Source organism: Pleurodeles waltl, chromosome 5 (assembly GCF_031143425.1).
Source record: "Pleurodeles waltl isolate 20211129_DDA chromosome 5, aPleWal1.hap1.20221129, whole genome shotgun sequence".
In the NCBI taxonomy this organism is placed as follows: domain Eukaryota; kingdom Metazoa; phylum Chordata; class Amphibia; order Caudata; family Salamandridae; genus Pleurodeles; species Pleurodeles waltl.
The window spans coordinates 298,493,963-298,517,199 of NC_090444.1; the positions used below are offsets into that span (position 1 = coordinate 298,493,963).

At 47.6% G+C, this 23,237-nt stretch overlaps 1 protein-coding gene across 2 annotated transcripts in view; it reads right to left on the reverse strand.

The window, feature by feature from the left end:
- Positions 1 to 23,237, reverse strand: part of FBXO11 (F-box protein 11) — a 608,024-nt gene that overhangs the window by 398,696 nt on the left and 186,091 nt on the right. For both annotated transcript variants that reach the window (XM_069234039.1, XM_069234040.1), the window contains exons 6-9: positions 4,612 to 4,695; positions 4,390 to 4,522; positions 3,025 to 3,131; positions 2,829 to 2,940 (exon numbers count right to left, since the gene is read on the reverse strand). In XM_069234039.1, the coding sequence (XP_069090140.1) occupies positions 2,829 to 2,940; positions 3,025 to 3,131; positions 4,390 to 4,522; positions 4,612 to 4,695 (436 nt within the window). The remainder of the gene's footprint in view (positions 1 to 2,828; positions 2,941 to 3,024; positions 3,132 to 4,389; positions 4,523 to 4,611; positions 4,696 to 23,237) is intronic.

A 23,237-nucleotide genomic window follows, 5' to 3' on the forward strand; every position in this document is an offset into this window, starting at 1 on the left:
AAAATAGCTTATTGCCATTTTTGCCAAAACTGTACATGCTATTTTGCGGATTCAAAGTTCCTATGATACCTGAGTGAAGTACCTTTCATTTAAAGTATTGATTTTAAATCTTGAACCTGTGGTTCTTAAAATAAACTGTGAAAGATATTTTTCTATATAAAAAAAACCTATTGGCCTGGAATCAGTCTGAGTGTGTGTTCCTCATTTATTGCCTGTGTGTGTACAACAAATGCTTAACACTACCCTCTGATAAGCCTACTGCTCGACCACACTATCACAAAATAGAGCATTAGAATTATCTCTTTTTGCCACTATCTTACCTCTAAGGGGAACCCTTGGACTCTGTGCATGCTATTTCTTACTTTGAAATAGTACATACAGAGCCAACTTCCTACAATAATAATTTACGCACTCCCTCCCGTTCTTTTAACGGTGAGGTTGAGTCCGCCCAGGTGGCACTGTCCTACCTGGGTGTGGCTAGGTGGTCAAATGATGAAGCATGGCACTATATAGTGTGTGAGACCACCTAGTCCGTAAAGGAAACACCCCCCCATCCCCACTTCACAGCTCTTACACTTCATTCATACACCCAGTAAGGTCAAGGAGCTCCAGGAAAATCTCCTTTGGGTACAGCTCCTCATTATAAGTGAACCCCATACCTTTTTGTGTTTTTTGACTCATCAAATGTGGTCAAACACTCTTCTGGAAGTGGCAGGCTGACATAGACCGGTCAGCCTTACACTAGCAGTTGGTCTAACATACAGGGGGCATCGCTAAGATGCCCTCTGTGTGCATTTTTCAATAAATCCCACTAGCATCAGTGTTGGTTTATTGTGCTGAGAAGTTTGATACCAAACGTCCCAGTATTCAGTGTAGCCGTTATGGTGCTGTGGAGTTGGTAACGACAAACTCCCGGACCATATGCTCAATATGGCTACCCTGCACTTACAATGTCTAAGAATTGACTTAAACACTGTAGGGGCATAGTGCTCAAGCAGCTAAGCCCTCACATGTGGTATAGTGCACCCTGCCTTAGGGCTGTAAGGCCTGCTAGAGGGGTGACTTACGTATGCCATAGGCAAGGGTTGGTGGGCATGGCACTCTGATGGGAGTGCCATGTCAGCCATCTTTTCTACCCACTAGCATACACAAGCTAAAAGGAAGTGTGCATGTTTTGAGTGAGAGGTCCCTTAGGGTGGCAAAATACATGCTGCAGCCCTTAGGGACCTTCCCTGGCCACAGGGCCGTTGGTATCAGGGGTGCCTTTTACAAGGGACTTAACTGTGTGCCAGGGCTGTGCCAAATGTGGAAACAAACGTACAGTTTTAGGGAAAGAACCATTCCAATCAAAGATGGCATCAACACTAGGCAAAAATTAGGGGGTGACCATGGCAACAGTGGAATTTTCCTACAGATTGCTTTTACCAGCCAGTCGTCTAGATAGAGCTAACCTTGTATCCCCTTCCATCTCAAGTATGCTGCTACGGCAGCTCAGCATTTTGTTATCACCCTGGGTGCTTATTTTATTCCAATGGTAGTACTCTGGATTGGTATTGTGTTTTGTCCACTACAAAACATAGGAATTTTGAGTTCGGTTCATGGTTATGTGCAAGTAAGCATCTTTTAGGTCTTTAGTTGACATTGCAAGTGAGGGACCCACTCTTGCAGCACTTTGAAGAGGTCCCTTGGTGGCAAATCCTGAAACCTCTACACTTGGCTGCCCATGTGCCCCACCTACTTAATTCGTATTTTCTCAGTGGATTCTGGTTTTCCTCTTCTCCTTTGCTCTACTGTATAGATTGTAGGTTGACATTTTTGGAACTGTTGGACAAACAGTCACATTATCCTCTTTCCTTTCCACATACAAAGAGCCTTCAGCCACAGCTTCCAGACCCAACAGCAGAAAAAATTATCTGAAGATGCAGTCACACACCAAGGGCTTCCGGGGCGGGTCTGTAACGGTAGGGAAGGATGGACAAGGCACTAAATTGTAACAGATGACACCCAACCAAAATAAATAAATACCTAAAATGGTGAAATAGTGCCCGGCATGCGAATCTAGAAAAGACTGATGTTGCTAAACATTGTTCAGGTCGAAAGTACTGCAGTACTTCCACTAGACCCACTGTAGCCCTCTCATGGGGTACTCCAGCAGTATCCGCCATCCAGGCTTCACCCTCATTATAGCAGGGTGGTACCTTCAGGAGGAAGCTTACATGGTAGGTACCGCAGGTGTAGGTATTGGAAAAACAAAAAGATAAATAAAATTGGGTTGGGTGCCTGTAGGAGATTAGGAGCAGGGCCTGGGGCAGCAAGGGGATTTAACAGCTGTAAAGGGGTTGGACACAGGTTTTTTTATTTTTTTTTTATTACTAGTGATTATGTGTGTATTTATGCACACACAAATATGAGCAACATCAGACTGTAATATTTATATATATATATATATATATTACACACATGAACGTTGCTTAAGAGAGTATTTATTGGTACAAGGTCTTGACTTCTGTAACACCACAGACAGGTTGGCCAGTTTCACAAAATGTTCCAATCACGGCTTGTCAAAAGCATGACCGGGTCCCATTACTAAACGGATAACTATTTTTTACGGTGTCAAACACAACAAAAAAAGTCATAACTTTGTATCAATAAGCAGACACTTAGGTGCACTGCATATATACATACATATGTATGTGCATATACAAAATAATGCACCCTTCTTTCATTTAGAAAATGGTGATGCTACCTTTCAGCCACGAGTAACACATTTAAGTATATAATCACAATGCGACCAATGAAATTGTGTTTCAATTAGTAAGAACACTGACCTGTACATGTACTTCGAATGATACAATGATTTATTATTGGACTGCAGTTTACTGTAATTTCTAAGCAGTGGTGTGCATTGTGGTGCTGGGCAGACTTATCATCAGGGTTGAACTGAAAAAAAAAACAAGAAAATACTGTAATAAAAAATATAATATATTCACTTTTTTTATTCAGTAAATATGTAGTGTTTCTTACCCTTATTGTCATATACCCAACATAAGCATCCTCAGATCCTTCCATAAAAACGAAGGTGGAGTCTCTAGTGTTCTCAATTATTACTTTGTCTGCCACTTTCCCAGGGGCTGCAGGAAACAACATATTAATTTTATTGGTACAGACTAATAAAATGAAAAAACATGCATACAATTAAGAAATTCTTCAAATAAGCTATAGAGCACCACCAATGTAACTCAGACTGAGTAAGCACACAGGCAGGAAGACTAGAGCTGCTACCTTACAAATCAAAGCAAGCTAAATCTTAAATGTCTTAATTATAACAACCAATAATGAATTAGCAGTAGTCCTGGAGAAGAAAGTTCGTTATATACAGGTTCCACTCCCTATTGTATTGCTTCTAAAGGTTCCTTAGCATGCTTCTCATTTTTCAATACTGTGGACTGACAGCAGTTCAAACTACATGGAGGGTAAAGAGGAGTGGAGTGCTTTTGACGGAGTTCATAGCATCTTCCTGCGGTAATGCACACATGATTTTTTGTGTAAAGGGAAGGGAAGCGGAATGGGTGTACAGAGTATCAAGCAGCTAATAACTTATGTGAGGCAGAAAATTTCAACACATACTATGCATGTCTTTAGCAGTGAATCATAAGTCACCTGCTGAAATTATGTGGTGGGGGTTGGAGAAATAAGGTAGACATTAATACTTTGCTACCTCCATCAACACCCCTCATTGCTTGATTTATTTTTTCACCTTACGTAGGCCTACTATCCTTCACAACCAAGCAACCTGTGTGTGCAGTTTAATTCCCCAAGAGGTGCAGACCATACCTTCCAATGTACAAACCTCAGAGATGATTCCAATCACTAACAGTACCGGCACTACCAGCAGAGATTTTATTTCTACCACTGAGCTCATGCCCAGTAATGTTTATCAGGCTGTAGATCCTCAGCATGGCTTAGAAAAAAAGGGTCGCCCTACCTTTTTATATCTTCTTAATTTGTACTTTAATTTTTCTGTGTGACAGTCAGCATTACAGTGAAAATGCAAACTAGGGCAGAGGTCATTTTACCAGTACCTTTGTGGTGAGATTGCCTACTAGCTCTCCCCAGCAAAGGTTTATTCAGTAATTAAGTATTGAGCATTTCCTTAATTGTATCTCAATATCTGTGAAATATATTTGAGGGTGGGTGTTGTGCGTGTGTGTAGAAGTGAATGGCTGGGACCACCTGACCAATGTATGCATACTGCAAAAAAAAAAAAATGGTAGTGTGAAAAGTTTTCTTGGGGCCTTGACAGACAGAAGTTACTGGAATCGTATTCTGTGGGTAAGGTTATTTGCCACAATTCTGCTGTAATCAGTCAGTTTATACTGTATTTTATACCTGCACCAATCATTGTGATTGGAGATTCAATATATATCCATTCATCAGTATATATTCCAGAGTGCACAAATATAAGCCCATCAAAATGAGCCTCTTGAACTCCGCCGAGAGCATCTTCAATGGTATCGTAATACTACAAGAAAAAGAAAGTTAAGCATTACTACAATAGAATCACTTGTCCTCATTTGTACACCTAGAACTTCACGCAGATATCTAACTTACCAACATATTCTCTCGTCCTTTGTACCGTGCTGGATTACTGTAAAAGTGCTCTGCAAACCCAGGTTTGACATGTGCTCCTTTATACTATAGCGAAAGAAAGGAAAAAAATTACCCAATCATTACTAAATACACCAATTTTTCCTATCTAACAGAAGCAAATGGAGTTTTCATGGCAAAACGATTTGCATAATATACATAAATCACAGCAATTAATGACCTTATTGGGTATAGCAGTATTAGTTCGGCCTCTTGTCAATGTGTACCCCCATCATGGTTTACAAGTCTGTGTAAAATTTTAATTGTATAATACAATGTTTTTCAACCAGCAATGCCAAGCCCAAAAGCCAGTCTTTAAAGTTTTGAGCACCATGTAAGTAAGTAATAGGTCATCAGCAGAAATCAGGAATAAATGTCAAAATAAGGAACAAGTTACTTACCTTCAGTAAAACTGTATCTGCCAGAGACTATCGAACCGCAGATTCCTCAACTTACAATGTTCCCCATGTGCCAGACTGGATCTGGAAAATCTTGAGCAGTACCTCTGCATGCCAGTAGATGGCGTAGATCGTCTCTGTCCGCTCCACAAGTGACATCCGCTGTGCCTACATAGATGCCACCCCAGCGCACAGACAGCAGTTTCTTTTTGTGACATTTCCACTCCAGAAGCACGGAGCCATGTTTAGAAAGCTGATGGACCGGTATGTAGACAGTAAGGAACTTCAGGGACCTTCTAGATGAAAAGAAAATGTTTACAGAAACACGGAGGATGGAAGGGTTGGTAAGGAATCTGCAGCTATATAGTCTCTACCAGGTAAGGAGCTACTAAAGGTAAGTAACTTGTTCATCTGATACAGACTTCTAGCTGCAGATTACTAACCTTAGAATAGATACCAAAGCAATACCTCTGGTAGTGGAGGGTCTGAAGAGCGTTAGACCAGGAAGTCCAGGAGGAACGAATAGGTAAAGGACCAAGAGACAGACTTGACTGCCAAGGGAGTACTGTTTAGTAAACACGAAAAGGGAAGCCCAAGTAGCAGCCTGACAGGCGTCCTGAACAGGGACCCAACAAGTTAACTTACTGGCTGTAACCTTTGCTCTGGTTGAATGAATTGGCAGGCCTGAAAGGGAAAGGGGTGGCTTTTTGGCCAGCAGACTTCAATGCAGAGCACAATGTGTATGAAGATGGCCCATTACTGCACAGCCTTTCCTTTCCTTGCTTCAGCAAACCTAACGAAGAGTTGATCGTGCACCAATGTTCTTTGGTGAGATCAACTTAGAACGGAAATGTGGTTTTTGGGTAATAATGGAGTGATGGAGTCTTGCTTCTTCTTTGAAAGGGTGGAGTGGAGTGAAGGAAGTCGGCAGTATGATATGTTGTCTGACGTGGAAATGAATTACCACTTTTAGCAGGATTGAGGCACAGCTACGGAGAACCAGTTTGTCTGGGAACAAGTTGATGTATAGAGGGTGCACAGAACACCTGAAGCTCATTAATCCTCCTGAACGATGTGATGGCCACTACTCAGGCTATCCCAGCTCCTCACACTGCTCCAGTCCTGTGCTGGGAGTCGGCTGCATGGATGTAAGGAAATGCCTCCTTGGCATGGTTACTCCCTAACTTTGCCTTTGCTGATGCTAAGTTTTGATCTGAAAGTGTGTTGGGACCCTGCTAACCAGGCCCCAGCACCAGTGTTCTTTCCCTAAACTGTACCTTGTCTCCACAATAGGCACAACCCTGGCACTCAGATAAGTCCCTTGTAACTGGTACCAAGGGCCTGATGCCAGGGAAGGTCTCTAAGGGCTACAGCATGTATTATGCCACCCTGGGGACCCCTCACTCAGCACATGCACACTGCCTCACAGCTTGTGTGTGCTGGTGGGGAGAAAAAGACTAAGTTGACATAGCACTCCCCTCCGAAAGCCATGCCAACCTCACACTGCCTGTGGTCTAGGTAAGTCACCCCTCTAGCAGGCCTTACAGCCCTAAGGCAGGGTGCACTATACCACAGGTGAGGGCATATGTGCATGAGCACTAGGCCCCTACAGTGTCTAAGCAAAACCTTAGTGTAAGGAAATGCCTCCTTGGCATGGTTACCCCCTGACTTTTTGCCTTTGCTGATGCTATGTTTTGAATTGAAAGTGTGCTGAGGCCTACTAACCAGGCCCCAGCACCAGTGTTCTTTCCCTAACCTGTACTTTTGTATCCACAATTGGCACACCCTGGCATCCAGATAAGTCCCTTGTAAATGGTACCCCTGGTACCAAGGGCCCTGATGCCAAGGAAGGTCTCTAAGGGCTGCAGCATGTCTTATGCCACCCTGGAGACCCCTCACACAGCACAGACACACTGCTTGCCAGCTTGTGTGTGCGCTGGTGAGAACAAAACGAGTAAGTCGACATGGCACTCCCCTCAGGGTGCCATGCAAGCCTCTCACTGCCTATGCAGGTATAGATAAGTCACCCCTCTAGTAGGCCTTACAGCCCTAAGGCAGGGTGCACTATACCATAGGTGAGGGCACCAGTGCATGAGCACTGTGCCCCTACAGTGTCTAAGCAATACCTTAGACATTGTAAGTGCAGGGTAGCCATAAGAGTATATGGTCTGGGAGTCTGTCAAACACGAACTCCACAGCACCATAATGGCTACACTGAAAACTGGGAAGTTTGGTATTGTAAAGAAATGGCTCCCTGTTGCAGTTACCCCCCACTTTTTGCCTGATACTGATGCTGACTTGACTGAGAAGTGTGCTGTGACCCTGCTAACCAGGCCCCAGCACCAGTGTTCTTTCACCTAAAATGTACCATTGTTTCCACAATTGGCACAACCCTGGCACCTAGGTAAGTCCCTTGTAACTGGTACCCCTGGTACCAAGGGCCCTGATGCCAGGGAAGGTCTCTAAGGGCTGCAGCATGTCTTATGCCACCCTAGGGACCCCTCACTCAGCACAGACACACTGCTTGCCAGCTTGTGTGTGCTGATGGGGAGAAAATGACTAAGTCGACATGGCACTCCCCTCAGGGTGCCATGCCAACCTCCCACTGCCTGTGGCATAGGTAAGTCACCCCTCTAGTAGGCCTTACAGCCCTAAGGCAGGGTGCACTATACCACAGGTGAGGGCATATGTGCATGAGCACTATGCCCCTACAGTGTCTAAGCAAAACCTTAGACATTGTAAGTGCAGGGTAGCCATAAGAGTATATGGGCTGGGAGTCTGTCAAAAACGAACTCCACAGCTCCATAATGGCTACACTGAATACTGGGAAGTTTAGTATCAAACTTCTCAGAATAATAAACCCACACTGATGCCAGTGTTGGATTTATTAAAAAATGCACACAGAGGGCATCTTAGAGATACCCCCTGTATTTTACCCAATTGTTCAGTGCAGGACTGACTGGTCTGTGCCAGCCTGCTGCTGAGAGACGAGTGTCTGACCTCATGCAGTGAGAGCCTTTGTGCTCTCTGAGGACAGAAACAAAGCCTGCCCTGGGTGGAGGTGCTTCACACCTCCCCCCTGCAGGAACTGTAACACCTAGCAGTGAGCTTCAAAGGCTCAAGCTTCGTGTTACAATGCCCCAGGGCACTCCAGCTAGTGGAGATGCCCGCCTCCTGGACCCAGCCCCCACTTTTGGCGGCAAGTCCAGGAGAGATAATGAGAAAAACAAGGAGGAGTCACTGGCCAGTCAGGACAGCCCCTAAGGTGTCCTGAGCTGAGGTGACTAACTTTTAGAAATCCTCCATCTTGCAGATGGAGGATTCCCCCAATAGGATTAGGGATGTGACCCCGTCCCCTTGGGAGGAGGCACAAAGAGGGTGTACCCACCCTCAGGGCTAGTAGCCATTGGCTACTAACCCCCCAGACCTAAACACGCCCTTAAATTTAGTATTTAAGGGCTTCCCTGAACCTAAAGAGTTAGATTCCTGCAACAACAAGAAGAAGGACTGCTGTAGGAAGTTGGCTCTGTATGTGCTATTTCAAAGTAAGGAATAGCATGCACAGAGTCCAAGGGTTCCCCTTAGAGGTAAAATAGTGGTAAAAAGAGATCATACTAATGCTCTATTTTGTGGTAGTGTGGTCGAGCAGTAGGCTTATCCAAGGAGTAGTGTTAAGCATTTGTTGTACATACACATAGACAATAAATGAGGTACACACACTCTGAGACAAATCCAGCCAATAGGTTTTGTTATAGAAAAATATCTTTTCTTAGTTTATTTTAAGAACCACAGGTTCAAATTTAACATGTAATATCTTCTTTGAAATGTATTGCAGGTAAGTACATTAGGAACTTTGAATCATTTCAATTGCATGTATACTTTTCAAGTTATTGACAAATAGCTATTTCAAAAGTGGACACAGTGCAATTTTCACAGTTCCTGGGGGAGGTAAGTTTTTGTTAGTTTTACCAGGTAAGTAAGACACTTACAGGGTTCAGTTCTTGGTCCAAGGTAGCCCACCGTTGGGGGTTCAGAGCAACCCCAAAGTCACCACACCAGCAGCTCAGGGCCGGTCAGGTGCAGAGTTCAAAGTGGTGCCCAAAACGCATAGGCTAGAATGGAGAGAAGGGGGTGCCCCGGTTCCGGTCTGCTTGCAGGTAAGTACCCGCGTCTTCGGAGGGCAGACCAGGGGGGTTTTGTAGGGCACCGGGGGGGACACAAGCCCACACAGAAATTTCACCCTCAGCAGCGCGGGGGCGGCCGGGTGCAGTGTAGAAACAAGCGTCGGGTTTGCAATGTTAGTCTATGAGAGATCAACGGATCTCTTCAGCGCTGCAGGCAGGCAAGGGGGGGCTTCCTCGGGGAAACCTCCACTTGGGCAAGGGAGAGGGACTCCTGGGGGTCACTTCTCCAGTGAAAGTCCGGTCCTTCAGGTCCTGGGGGCTGCGGGTGCAGGGTCTTTTCCAGGCGTCGGGACTTAGGTTTCAGAGAGTCGCGGTCAGGGGAAGCCTCGGGATTCACTCTGCAGGCGGCGCTGTGGGGGCTCAGGGGGGACAGGTTTTGGTACTCACAGTCGTAGAGTAGTCCGGGGGTCCTCCCTGAGGTGTTGGTTCTCAACCAGCCGAGTCGGGGTCGCCGGGTGCAGTGTTGCAAGTCTCACACTTCTTGCGGGGAGATTGCAGGGTTCTTTAAAGCTGCTTCTTTGGATAAAGTTGCAGTCTTTTTGGAGCAGGTCCGCTGTCCTCGGGAGTTTCTTGTCGTCGTCGAAGCAGGGCAGTCCTCAGAGGATTCAGAGGTCGCTGGTCCCTTTGGAAGGCGTAGCTGGAGCAGAGTTCTTTGGAAGGCAGGAGACAGGCCGGTGAGTTTCTGGAGCCAAGGCAGTTGTTGTCTTCTGGTCTTCCTCTGCAGGGGTTTTCAGCTAGGCAGTCCTTGTTGTTGCAGGAATCTAATTTTCTAGGGTTCAGGTTAGCCCTTAAATACTAAATTTAAGGGCGTGTTTAGGTCTGGGGGGTTAGTAGCCAATGGCTACTAGCCCTGAGGGTGGGTACACCCTCTTTGTGCCTCCTCCCAAGGGGAGGGGGTCACAATCCTAACCCTATTGGGGGAATCCTCCATCTGCAAGATGGAGGATTTCTAAAAGTTAGAGTCACCTCAGCTCAGGACACCTTAGGGGCTGTCCTGACTGGCCAGTGACTCCTCCTTGTTGCTTTCTTTGTTCCCTCCAGCCTTGCCGCCAAAAGTGGGGGCCGTGGCCGGAGGGGGCGGGCAACTCCACTAAGCTGGAGTGCCCTGCTGGGCTGTGACAAAGGGGTGAGCCTTTGAGGCTCACCGCCAGGTGTTACAGCTCCTGCCTGGGGGAGGTGTCAGCATCTCCACCCAGTGCAGGCTTTGTTACTGGCCTCAGAGTGACAAAGGCACTCTCCCCATGGGGCCAGCAACATGTCTCTAGTGTGGCAGGCTGCTGGAACCAGTCAGCCTACACAGACAGTCGGTTAAGTTTCAGGGGGCACCTCTAAGGTGCCCTCTGGGGGGTATTTTGCAATAAAATGTACACTGGCATCAGTGTGCATTTATTGTGCTGAGAAGTTTGATACCAAACTTCCCAGTTTTCAGTGTAGCCATTATGGTGCTGTAGAGTTCGTGTTTGACAAACTCCCAGACCATATACTCTTATGGCTACCCTGCACTTACAATGTCTAAGGTTTTGTTTAGACACTGTAGGGGTACCATGCTCTTGCACTGGTACCCTCACCTATGGTATAGTGCACCCTGCCTTAGGGCTGTAAGGCCTGCTAGAGGGGTGACTGACCTATACTTGCATAGGCAGTGAGAGGCTGGCATGGCACCCTGAGGGGAGTGCCATGTCGACTTACTCGTTTTGTTCTCACTAGCACACACAAGCTGGCAAGCAGTGTGTCTGTGCTGAGTGAGAGGTCTCCAGGGGGGCATAAGACATGCTGCAGCCCTTAGAGACCTCCCTTGGCATCAGGGCCCTTGGTACTAGAAGTACCAGTTACAAGGGACTTATCTGGATGCCAGGGTCTGCCAATTGTGGACACAAAAGTACAGGTTAGGGAAAGAACACTGGTGCTGGGGCCTGGTTAGCAGGCCTCAGCACACTTTCAATTGTAAACATAGCATCAGCAAAGGCAAAAAGTCAGGGGGCAACCATGCCAAGGAGGCATTTCCTTACAACTGCCTAGCTGAAAACCCCTGCAGAGGAAGACCAGAAGACAACAACTGCCTTGGCTCCAGAAACTCACCGGCCTGTCTCCTGCCTTCCAAAGAACTCTGCTCCAGCGACGCCTTCCAAAGGGACCAGCGACCTCTGAATCCTCTGAGGACTGCCCTGCTTCGACGACGACAAGAAACTCCCGAGGACAGCGGACCTGCTCCAAAAAGACTGCAACTTTATCCAAAGAAGCAGCTTTAAAGAACCCTGCAATCTCCCCGCAAGAAGCGTGAGACTTGCAACACTGCACCCGGCGACCCCGACTCGGCTGGTGGAGAACCAACACCTCAGGGAGGACCCCCGGACTACTCTACGACTGGTAGTACCAAAACCTGTCCCCCCTGAGCCCCCCACAGCGCCGCCTGCAGAGGGATTCCCGAGGCTTCCCCTGACCGCGACTCTCTGAAACCTAAATCCCGACGCCTGGAAAAGACCCTGCACCCGCAGCCCCCAGGACCTAAAGGACCGGACTTTCACTGCAGAAGTGACCCCCAGGAGTCCCTCTCCCCTGCCCAAGTGGAGGTTTCCCCGAGGAAGCCCCCCCCTTGCCTGCCTGCAGCGCTGAAGAGATCCCTTGATCTCTCATTGACTTTCATTGCGAACCCGACGCTTGTTCTAACACTGCACCCGGCCGCCCCCGCGCCGCTGAGGGTGAAATTTCTGTGTGGGCTTGTGTCCCCCCCGGTGCCCTACAAAACCCCCTGGTCTGCCCTCCGAAGACGCGGGTACTTACCTGCTGGCAGACTGGAACCGGGGCACCCCCTTCTCTCCATTGAAGCCTATGCGTTTTGGGCACCACTTTAAACTCTGCACCTGACCGGCCCTGAGCTGCTGGTGTGGTAACTTTGGGGTTGCTCTGAACCCCCAACGGTGGGCTACCTTGGACCAAGAACTGAACCCTGTAAGTGTCTTACTTACCTGGTAAAACTAACAAAAACTTACCTCCCCCAGGAACTGTGAAAATTGCAGTGTCCACTTTTAAAATAGCTATTTGTGAATAACTTGAAAAGTATACATGCAATTGAAATGATTCAAAGTTCCTAATGTACTTACCTGCAATACCTTTCAAACAAGATATTACATGTTAAATTTGAACCTGTGGTTCTTAAAATAAACTAAGAAAAGATATTTTTCTATAACAAAACCTATTGGCTGGATTTGTCTCTGAGTGTGTGTACCTCATTTATTGTCTATGTGTATGTACAACAAATGCTTAACACTACTCCTTGGATAAGCCTACTGCTCGCCCACACTACCACAAAATAGAGCATTAGTATGATCTCTTTTCGCCACTATTTTACCTCTAAGGGGAACCCTTGGACTCTGTGCATGCTATTCCTTACTTTGAAATAGCACATACAGAGCCAACTTCCTACAGGTATCAAACTTCTCAGCACAATAAATGCACACTGATGCCAGTGTACATTTTATTGTAAAATACACCACAGAGGGCACCTTAGAGGTGCCCCCTGAAACCTTAGCCGACTATCAGTGTAGGCTGACTGGTTCCAGCAGCCTGCCACATCCGAGACATGTTGCTGGCCCCATGGGGAGAGTGCCTTTGTCACTCTGAGGCCAGTAACAAAGCCTGCACTGGGTGGAGATGCTAACACCTCCCCCAGGCAGGAGCTGTCACACCTGGCGGTGAGCCTCAAAGGCTCACCCCTTTGTGCCAGCACAGCAGGACACTCCAGCTAGTGGAGTTACCCGCCCCCTCCGGCCACGGCCCCCACTTTTGGCGGCAAGGCCGGAGAAAATAATGAGAATAACAAGGAGGGGTCACTGGCCAGTCAGGACAGCCCCTAAGGTGTCCTGAGCTGAAGTGACTAACTTTTAGAAATCCTACATCTTGCAGATGGAGGATTCCCCCAATAGGATTAGGGATGTGACCCCCTCCCCTTGGGAGGAGGCACAAAGAGGGTGTACCCACCCTCAGGGCTAGTAGCCATTGGCTACTAACCCCCCAGACCTAAACACGCCCTTAAATTTAGTATTTAAGGGCTCCCCTGAACCTAAAACTCTAGATTCCTGCAACTAACAAGAAGAAGAGGACTGCTGAGCTGAACAACCCCTGCAGAGGAAGAACAGAAGACACCAACTGCTTTGGCCCCAGACTTACCGGCCTGTCTCCTGCCTTCCAAAGAAACCTGCTCCAGCGACGCTTTCCAAGGGACCAGCGACCTCTGAATCCTCTGAGGACTGCCGTGCTTCAAGAAAGACAAGAAACTCCCGAGGACAGCGGCACTGCTCCAAAAGAACTGCAACTTTGTTTCAAGGAGCAGATTTAAAGACCCCTGCAAATCCCCGCAAGAAGCGTGAGACTTGCAACACTGCACCCGGCGACCCAGACTCGACTGGTGGAGAAACAACGCTTCAGGGAGGACCCTCCGGCGACTCCAATACTGTGAGTAACCAAAGTTGTCCCCCCTAAGCCCCCACAGCGACGCCTGCAGAGGGAATCCCGAGGCTCCCCCTGACCGCGACTGCCTGAACCTAAAGTCCCGACGGCTGGAAAATACCCTGCACCCGCAGCCCCCAGCACCTGAAGGAACGGAACTTCTGTGCAGGAGTGACCCCCAGGAGGCCCTCTCCCTTGCCCAGGTGGTGGCTACCCCGAGGAGCCCCCCCCTTGCCTGCATCGCTGAAGAGACCCCTTGGTCTCTCATAGAAAACCATTGAAAACCCGACACGTGTTTACACACTGCACCCGGCTGCACCCGGCCGCCCCCGCGCTGCTGAGGGTGTACTTTTTGTGATGACTCATGTCCCCCCCCCCGGTGCCCTACAAAACCCCCCTGGTCTGCCCTCCGAAGACGCGGGTACTTACTTGCTGGCAGACTGGAACCGGGGCACCCCCTTCTCTCCATTGAAGCCTATGTATTTTGGGCACCTCTTTGACCTCTGCACCTGACCGGCCCTGAGCTGCTGGTGTGGTAACTTTGGGGTTGCTCTGAACCCCCAACGGTGGGCTACCTTGGACCCAAAACTGAGACCTGTAAGTGACTTACTTACCTGCTAAAAATAACAATACTTTACCTCCCCCAGGAACTGTGAAAATTGCACTGTGTCCACTTTTAAAACAGCTTATTGTGTTTTATGTAAAAAGTATAAATGCGAATGTAATGATTCAAAGTTCCTAAAGTACTTACCTGCAATACCTTTCAAATGAGATATTACATGTAGAATTTGAAACTGTGGTTCTTAAAATAAACTAAGAAAATATATTTTTCTATAACAAAACCTATTGGCTGGATTTGTCTCCGAGTGTGTGTACCTCATTTATTGTCTATGTGTATGTACAACAAATGCTTAACACTACTCCTTGGATAAGCCTACTGCTCGACCACACTACCACAAAATAGAGCATTAGTATTATCTCTTTTTGCCACTATCTTACCTCTAAGGGGAACCCTTGAACTCTGTGCATGCTATTCCTTACTTTGAAATAGCACATACAGAGCCAACTTCCTACACTCCCAGTTTTTGTAGAACTTGGTTAGTTCTCCCCCCCACTGGTGTTATGTGTTGGGGATTTGTGACATCGAAGTCACTGTTTATTTTGAGGAGTTTTGGGACTTTGGAACTTCCCTCTACTCTTTGGGAACTGTCCCCCTCTATATTGTCCCCGAAAAGTTCCCCGCTGTTATTGGCTCTGATAAGTGGGCCTTGTTTGTGAGGTTGTGGGTTCAGTGCTTTGTCCTCGAAACTGTGATTTTCAAAATGTGCCTCTGCTATGTGGGGAGCAGAGTGTGCCCAAGGCTTTGGCTGTATCAGTGTCTTTTTTAGGTTTTTCGATAGCAGTGTCCACCTCCGGCCCAAACAACTGCTGTCCGTTAAATGGCATATTCAGCACGGCTTGTTGCGTTTCTGGCTTAAATCCAGATGTACGCAGCCATGCATGTCTCCGTATTGTCACTGCAGTATTTACAGTCCTAGCAGCTGTGTCTGCTGCATCCATTGCTGACCGTATCGGATTGTTCGAGATACTCTGTCCTTCCTCCACCACTTGTTGTGCTCTTTTTTGGAACTCCTTGGGCAAATGTTCTATAAAATGTTGCATTTCATCCCAATGAGCCCTATCAGATCTCGCCAACAAGGCCTGCGAGTTGGCAATGCGCCATTGGTTGGCTGCTTGTGCCGCCACTCTTTTCCCAGCCGCGTCGAACTTACGACTCTTTGTCTGGAGGTGGTGCATCTCCTGAGGTGTGTGAGTTTGCCCTCTTGCGTGCTGCACCTACTACCACTGAGTCTGGTGTTAACTGTTGTGTGATGTACACAGGGTCTGTTGGTGGCGGTTTATATTTTTTCTCCACCCTTGGAGTTATGGCCCTTCCTTTGACAGGCTCCTCAAACACTTGTTTGGAGTTTTTTAGCATTCCAGATAGCATGGGGAGGCTCTGGTACTGGCTATGTGTGGACGACAGTGTGTTAAATAGAAAGTCGTCTTCAATTGGCTCTGCATGCAGGCTGACATTATGAAACGCTGCTGCTCTTGACACCACCTGTGTGTAGGCGGTAGAGTCCTCAGGTGGTGACGGTCTAGCTGGATAACAGTCGGGACTGTTATCTGTCACTGGTGCATCATAAAGATCCCACGCGTCTGGATCATCCTGACTCATCCCTGTATGAGTTGGGGACTGCATCACTGGTGGAGTGGCTACCGGTGATGGTTGTGGTGAGCGTTGTGGAAATGGTGGTGGTGTTACTTGTCTTGCCACCTTTGCCTGTGGCTGCTTGTCTTTCTCTTGGAAGGCAAGTTTGTTTCATTCCTATTGTAGGGAGAGTACTGATCTTCCCTGTCTCCTTTTGAATGTGGAGCCTTCTTTGTGTGTAATCTGGCTCCATTGTCTCTAGCTCCTGTCCAAATCTATGTGTTTGCATTTGTGAGGACAGGCCTTGTTCCTCTGTGTAGGAACTTGTTTTCGGTTCTGAGGCCGGATGTTTCGGTACCGAAACCTTTTCGGCTGCTTTTTTCGGTTCCGACGACACTTTTTTGCTCTTCGGCGTAGTGATCTCTCGGTGCCGACTTGTTTCGGTGCAGAGATTGCTCTGACCCGGTGTCTCGGGGTCGAGTCTGCTCTGTGCCGGTATCTCGACCGGAGTCGGATGACTTCGACACATGCATGCCCTTTTTCGGTGCCGATGCTCGGTCACCTATTTTTCGGGTTAAGCCATGGCCTGCCGGAGGTGGCGTCCCCAGGGCTTTTGTGGTCTTTGCGTGAGTTTTGTGTATCAACGTCTTACTCACGGTTTTCGGCGTCTGTTCAGGATCGACCTCTTCCGAGTCCGAATCCTCGATGGAGAAGGCTTCCTCTTCTTCCTCCATGTGTCTTTGTCCTGTCGGCACCGACGCCACCTGCAGTCTTCTTGCTCTTCGGTCCCTTAAGGTCTTCCTGGACCGAAACGCTCGACAGGCCTCACAAGTATCCTCCTTGTGTTCTGGAGACAAACACAAATTACAGACCAGATGCTGATCTGTATAAGGATACTAGTTGTGACATTCGGGGCAGAAGCGGAATGGGGTCCGTTCCATTAGCCTTGAAGACGTTCGTGGTCGGGCTGACCAGGCCCCGCCGGAGCTCTTCAAATTTCGGTCTCGATCTGTTGTAACTAACCAGATACCGAACGTAAACAATACCGTCAAATTTTCTGAGATTTTCACTAACTTTCCGAACCGAAACGCGGAGTGAAAAGGAACACGTCCGAACCCGATGGCGGAAAGAAAACAATCTAAGATGGAGTCGACGCCCATGCGCAATGGAGCCGAAAGGGGAGGAGTCCCTCGATCTCGTGACTCGAAAAGACTTCTTCGAAGAAAAACAACTTGTAACACTCCGAGCCCAACACTAGAAGGCGGGATGTGCAAAGCATGTGTATCTGCAGCTACACATGCCATCGATGTCTCTATGTGTGTCAAGTTATAGTACATTTTTGTGTGTCATTAACTTTTATTGAATATTACGAATTAGACTATTAAAGAGATCCATCTTTGTTTTTGTAAGAGTTGTGAGACTGATACTGTCGTAGTACTGGGTGACAATTTACTTTGGAAGAATAAATGGTGATAGATGTGGTATATTAGTTCATTTGAGGGGAAAACTTACCTTTTTGAAGCAAAGGGCGAACCTGCCGGTGGGAATCCAGCACCTGTCGAACCCGTGGGACCAAAGGCCCAGAGGGTTTAGCCTGCTCAATTGAGGTGCATGGCCTCTTAAAACGCAACTGGGAGGGGGTTGCTCCAGCCCCGGAAAGTGTTGTAAGACATTGAGCTAACCCAGACTCAGGCTACCCTGCTGACGCATAGGAGCGGGGCCTAGACTTGTGTCATTGTTCCTGTGTCTTGCACGAAAACTTGAACGGGTGTGGTGAAGTCTAAGGGCACTTCAATTTCTTGTTCTTCATTTTTTTTTATGAGACTTACCGGACACTGATTTGTAGCCAGGCTAATTTTAATCACTCCGAGGACAGAGTTGACCACCCTGCTATAGCTCATATTGATTTAAGTATGAACCACCCTACACTATCTAACTTTCAACCCCTACTTTCGGAAAGAATAAAAAAGTTGATGGCTGAAATTAAATCAGGTTCACCCTTGGACGCTTGTCCCACCCCCACCCCTATTTTTCAATTAGCCCCTGATCCTGTTTCTAGCTCTAATTTTTCATGGTAGGAAGTTGGCTCTGTATGCACCATTTCAAAGTAAGGAATAGTATACACAGAGTCCAAGGGTTCCCCTTAGAGGTAAGATAGTGGCAAATAGAGATAATACTAATGCTCTATTTTATGGTAGTGTGGTCGAGCAGTAGGCTTATCAAAGGAGTAGTGTTAAGCATTTGTTGTACATACACAGGCAATAAATGAGGAACACACACTCAGAGACAATTCCAGGCCAATAGGTTTTGTTATAGAAAAATATATGGTCTTAGTTTATTTTAAGAACCACAGGTTCAAATTCTACATGTAATATCTCATTTGAAAGGTATTGCAGGTAAGTACTTTAGGAACTTTGAATAATCACAATAGCATATATACTTTTTACATAAAACACATTTAGCTGTTTTTAAAGTGCAATTTTCACAGTTCCTGGGGGAGGTAAAGTAATGGTAGTTCTTGCAGGTAAGTAAACCACCTACGGGGTTCAAATTGGGGTCCCAGGTAGCCCACCGTTGGGGGTTCAGAGCAACCCCAAAGTTACCACACCAGCAGCTCAGGGCCGGTCAGGTGCAGAGTTCAAAGTGGTGCCCAAAACACATAGGCTTCAATGGAGAAGGGGGTGCCCCGGTTCTAGTCTGCCAGCAGGTAAGTACCCGTATCTTCGGAGGGCAGACCAGGGGGGTTTTGTAGGGCACCGGGGGGGGGGGACACAAGTCCACACAGAAAGTACACCCTCAGCAGCACGGGGGCGAGGGAGGATAATCCCAGTGAAGAGGACATCCAGTTAGCCAGGATGGCCAAAAGATTGGCTTTGGAACGACAGATCCTAGCCATAGAAAGGGAAAGACAAGAGATGGGCCTAGGACCCATCAATGGTGGCAGCAACATAACTAGGGTCAGAGATTCTCCTGACATGTTGAAAATCCCTAAAGGGATTGTAACTAAATATGAAGATGGTGATGACATCACCAAATGGTTCACAGCTTTTGAGAGGGCTTGTGTAACCAGAAAAGTGAACAAATCTCACTGGGGTGCTCTCCTTTGGGAAATGTTCACTGGAAAGTGTAGGGATAGACTCCTCACACTCTGGAAAAGATGCAGAATCTTATGACCTCATGAAGGGTACCCTGATTGAGGGCTTTGGATTCTCCACTGAGGAGTATAGGATTAGATTCAGGGGGGCTCAAAAATCCTCGAGCCAGACCTGGGTTGATTTTGTAGACTACTCAGTAAAAACACTGGATGGTTGGATTCAAGGCAGAGGTGTTAATGATTATGATGGGCTGTACAATTTATTTGTGAAAGAACGCCTGTTAAGTAATTGTTCAAATGATAAACTGCATCAGCATCTGGTAGACCTAGGACCAATTTCTTGCCAAGAATTGGGAAAGAAGGCGGACCATTGGGTCAAGACTAGGGTCACCAAGACTACCACAGGGGGTGACCAAAAGAAAGGGGTCACAAAACCTCCCCAGGGGAAGAGTGTGGAGACATCCAAAAACAAAAATAGTAAAGAGTCTTCTTCAGGCCCCCAAAAACCTGCACAGGAAGGTGGGCCCAGAGCCTCTTCACAAAACAATTTTGGGTACAAGGGTAAAAACTTTGATCCCAAAAAGGCCTGGTGTCGTAGCTGTAATCAGCCTGGACACCAAACTGGAGACAAGGCCTGTCCCAAGAAAAGTACCACTTCCAACTCCACTCCAGCTAACACTGGAATGGCTAGTCTCCAAGTGGGATCAACAGTGTGCCCAGAGCAAATCAGGTGTCACACTGAAGCTACATTAGTCTCTGAGGGTGGGGTGGATTTAGCCACACTGGCTGCCTGGCCTCCTAACATGCAAAAATACAGGCAGCAGCTCTTAATTAATGGGACAAGTGTAGAAGGCCTGAGGGATACAGGTGCCAGTGTCACCATGGTGACAGAGAAACTGGTATCCCCTGGTCAATACCTGGCTGGACAAACTTATCCAGTCACCAACGCCGACAATCAGACTAAAGTACATCCCATGGCTATGGTAACTTTAGAGTGGGGAGGGGTCAATGGCCTGAAACAGGTGGTGGTCTCCTCAAATATCCCAGTAGACTGTTTGCTTGGAAATGACCTGGAGTCCTCAGCATGGGCTGAGGTAGAACTGAAAACCCATGCAGCCATGCTGGGTATCCCTGAACTGGTGTGTGTCAAGACAAGGGCACAGTGCAAGGCTCAGGGTGAAAAAGTAGAGCTGGAGTCTGGAAAAAGGGCCCAGCCTACCAAGAGAAAAGGAAAGCCAGCTGGGAAACCAGCTGCAACACAACAACAAAAAGAGAACCTCTCTTCTCAGGAAGAAGTTCTGCCCTCTGAGGGAACTGAGCCTATGGAGTTAGAACCTTATCAGGTTGAGCTCTTAGGCCCAGGGGGACCCTCAAGGGAGAAGTTGTGCAAGGGGCAAGAAACCTGTCCCTCTCTTGAAGGCCTTAGGCAGCAAGCTGCTGAAGAGTCCAATGGCAAGAAAACTGGAACACTTAGGGTCTATTGGGAAGATGGGCTCCTGTACACTGAGGCAAGAGATCCCAAACCTGGTGCCACTAGGAGAGTGGTAGTGCCTCAAGCGTTCAGAGAGTTCATACTGACCTTAGCCCATGATATTCCCCTTGCTGGGCATTTGGGACAAACCAAGACGTGGGAGAGGTTAGTCAACCACTTCTACTGGCCCAACATGTCCCAGAAAGTTAAGGAGTTTTGTATCTCCTGTACCACCTGTCAAGCCAGTGGCAAGACAGGTAGACATCCAAAGGCCCCCCTCATTCCACTTCCAGTGGTGGTGGTCCCCTTTGAAAGAGTTGGTGTGGACATAGTGGGTCCACTTGAACCTCCCACAGCCTCAGGAAATATGTACATACTAGTAGTAGTGGATCGTGCTACTAGGTATCCTGAAGCTATTCCCCTTAGGTCGACTACTGCCCCTGCAGTAGCCAAGGCCCTCATTGGTATCTTTACCAGAGTGGGCTTCCCTAAGGAGGTGGTGTCTGACAGAGGTACCAACTTCATGTCAACATACCTGATACACATGTGGAAGGAGTGTGGAGTGACTTATAAATTCACTACACCCTATCATCCACAAACTAATGGCCTTGTTGAGAGATTCAACAAGACATTAAAGGGCATGATCATGGGGCTCCCTGAAAAACTCAAAAGGAGATGGGATGTCCTCTTGCCATGTCTGCTTTTCGCTTACAGAGAGGTGCCTCAGAAGGGAGTAGGGTTCTCACCCTTTGAACTTCTGTTTGGCCACCCTGTAAGGGGACCACTAGCTCTTGTGAAAGAAGGCTGGGAGAGACCTCTTCATGAGCCTAAACAAGACATAGTGGACTATGTACTTGGCATTCGCTCAAGGATGGCAGAGTACATGGAAAAGGCAAGTAAAAACCTTGAGGCCAGCCAACAGCTCCAGAAGTTTTGGTATGACCAAAAGGCTGCACTGGTTGAATTTCAACCAGGGCAGAAAGTCTGGGTTTTGGAGCCTGTGGCTCCCAGGGCACTCCAGGACAGATGGAGTGGCCCTTACCCAGTGCTAGAGAAGAAGAGTCAGGTCACCTACCTGGTGGACCTGGGCACAAGCAGGAGCCCCAAGAGGGTGATCCATGTGAACCACCTTAAGCTCTTCCATGACAGGGCTGATGTGAATCTGTTGATGGTAACAGATGAGGATCAGGAAGCCGAGAGTGAACCTCTCCCTGATCTTCTCTCATCAAACCCTAAGGATGGCTCAGTTGATGGAGTGATCTACTCAGACACCCTCTCTGACCAACAGCAATCTGATTGTAGGAAGGTCCTGCAACAGTTTGCTGAGCTCTTTTCCCTAACCCCTGGTCAGACACACCTGTGTACCCATGATGTGGACACAGCATGCCTGTCAAAAACAAATTTTTCAGACAGTCTGACCAAGTTAAGGAAAGCATCAAGGTGGAAGTCCACAAAATGCTGGAATTGGGAGTAATTGAGCACTCCGACAGCCCCTGGGCTAGCCCAGTGGTCTTAGTCCCTAAACCTCACACCCAAGATGGAAAGAGAGAGATGAGGTTTTGTGTGGACTACAGAGGACTTAATTCTGTCACCAAGACAGATGCCAATCCCATTCCTAGAGCTGATGAACTGATAGACAAATTAGGTGCTGCCAAATTCTTGAGTACCTTTGACTTAACAGCAGGGTACTGGCAAATCAAAATGGCACCTGGAGCAAAAGAAAAGACAGCATTCTCCACACCGGATGGGCATTATCAGTTTACTGTTATGCCCTTTGGTTTAAAGAATGCCCCTGCCACCTTCCAAAGATTGGTGAATCAAGTCCTTGCTGGTTTGGAGTCCTTTACTGCAGCTTATCTTGATGATATTGCTGTCTTTAGCTCCAGCTGGCAGGATCACCTGGTCCACCTGAAGAAGGTTTTGAAGGCTCTGCAATCAGCAGGCCTCTCTATCAAGGCATCCAAATGCCAGATAGGGCAGGGAACTGTGGTTTACTTCGGACACCTTGTAGGTGGAGGCCAGGTTCAGCCACTCCAGCCTAAGATCCAGACTATTCTGGACTGGGCAGCTCCAAAAACCCAGACTAAAGTCAGGGGATTCCTTGGCTTGACTGGGTACTATAGGAGGCTTGTGAAGGGATATGGATCCATAGTGACAGCCCTCACAGAACTCACCTCCAAGAAAATGCCCAAGAAGGTAAACTGGACTGTAGAATGCCAACAGGCCTTTGACACCCTGAAACAAGCAATGTACACAGCACCAGTTCTAAAAGCTCCAGATTACTCCAAGCAGTTCATTGTGCAGACAGATGCCTCTGAACATGGGATAGGGGCAGTTTTGTCCCAAACAAATGATGATGGCCTTGACCAGCCTGTTGCTTTCATTAGCAGGAAGTTACTCCCCAGGGAGCAGCGTTGGAGTGCCATTGAGAGGGAGGCCTTTGCTGTGGTTTGGTCCCTGAAGAAGCTGAGACCATACCTCTTTGGTACTCACTTTGTAGTTCCGACTGACCACAGACCTCTCAGATGGCTGATGCAAATGAAAGGTGAAAATCCAAAACTGTTGAGGTGGTCCATCTCCCTACAGGGAATGGACTTTGTAGTGGAACACAGACCTGGGACTGCCCATGCCAATGCAGATAGCCTTTCCAGGTTCTTCCACTTAGAAAATGAAGACTCTCTTGGGAAACGTTAGTCTCATCCTCTTTCGTTTTGAGGGGGGGGGGGGGGGGGGTTTGTGTAAGGAAATGCCTCCTTGGCATGGTCATCCCCTGACTTTCTGCCTTTGCTGATGCTATGTTTTG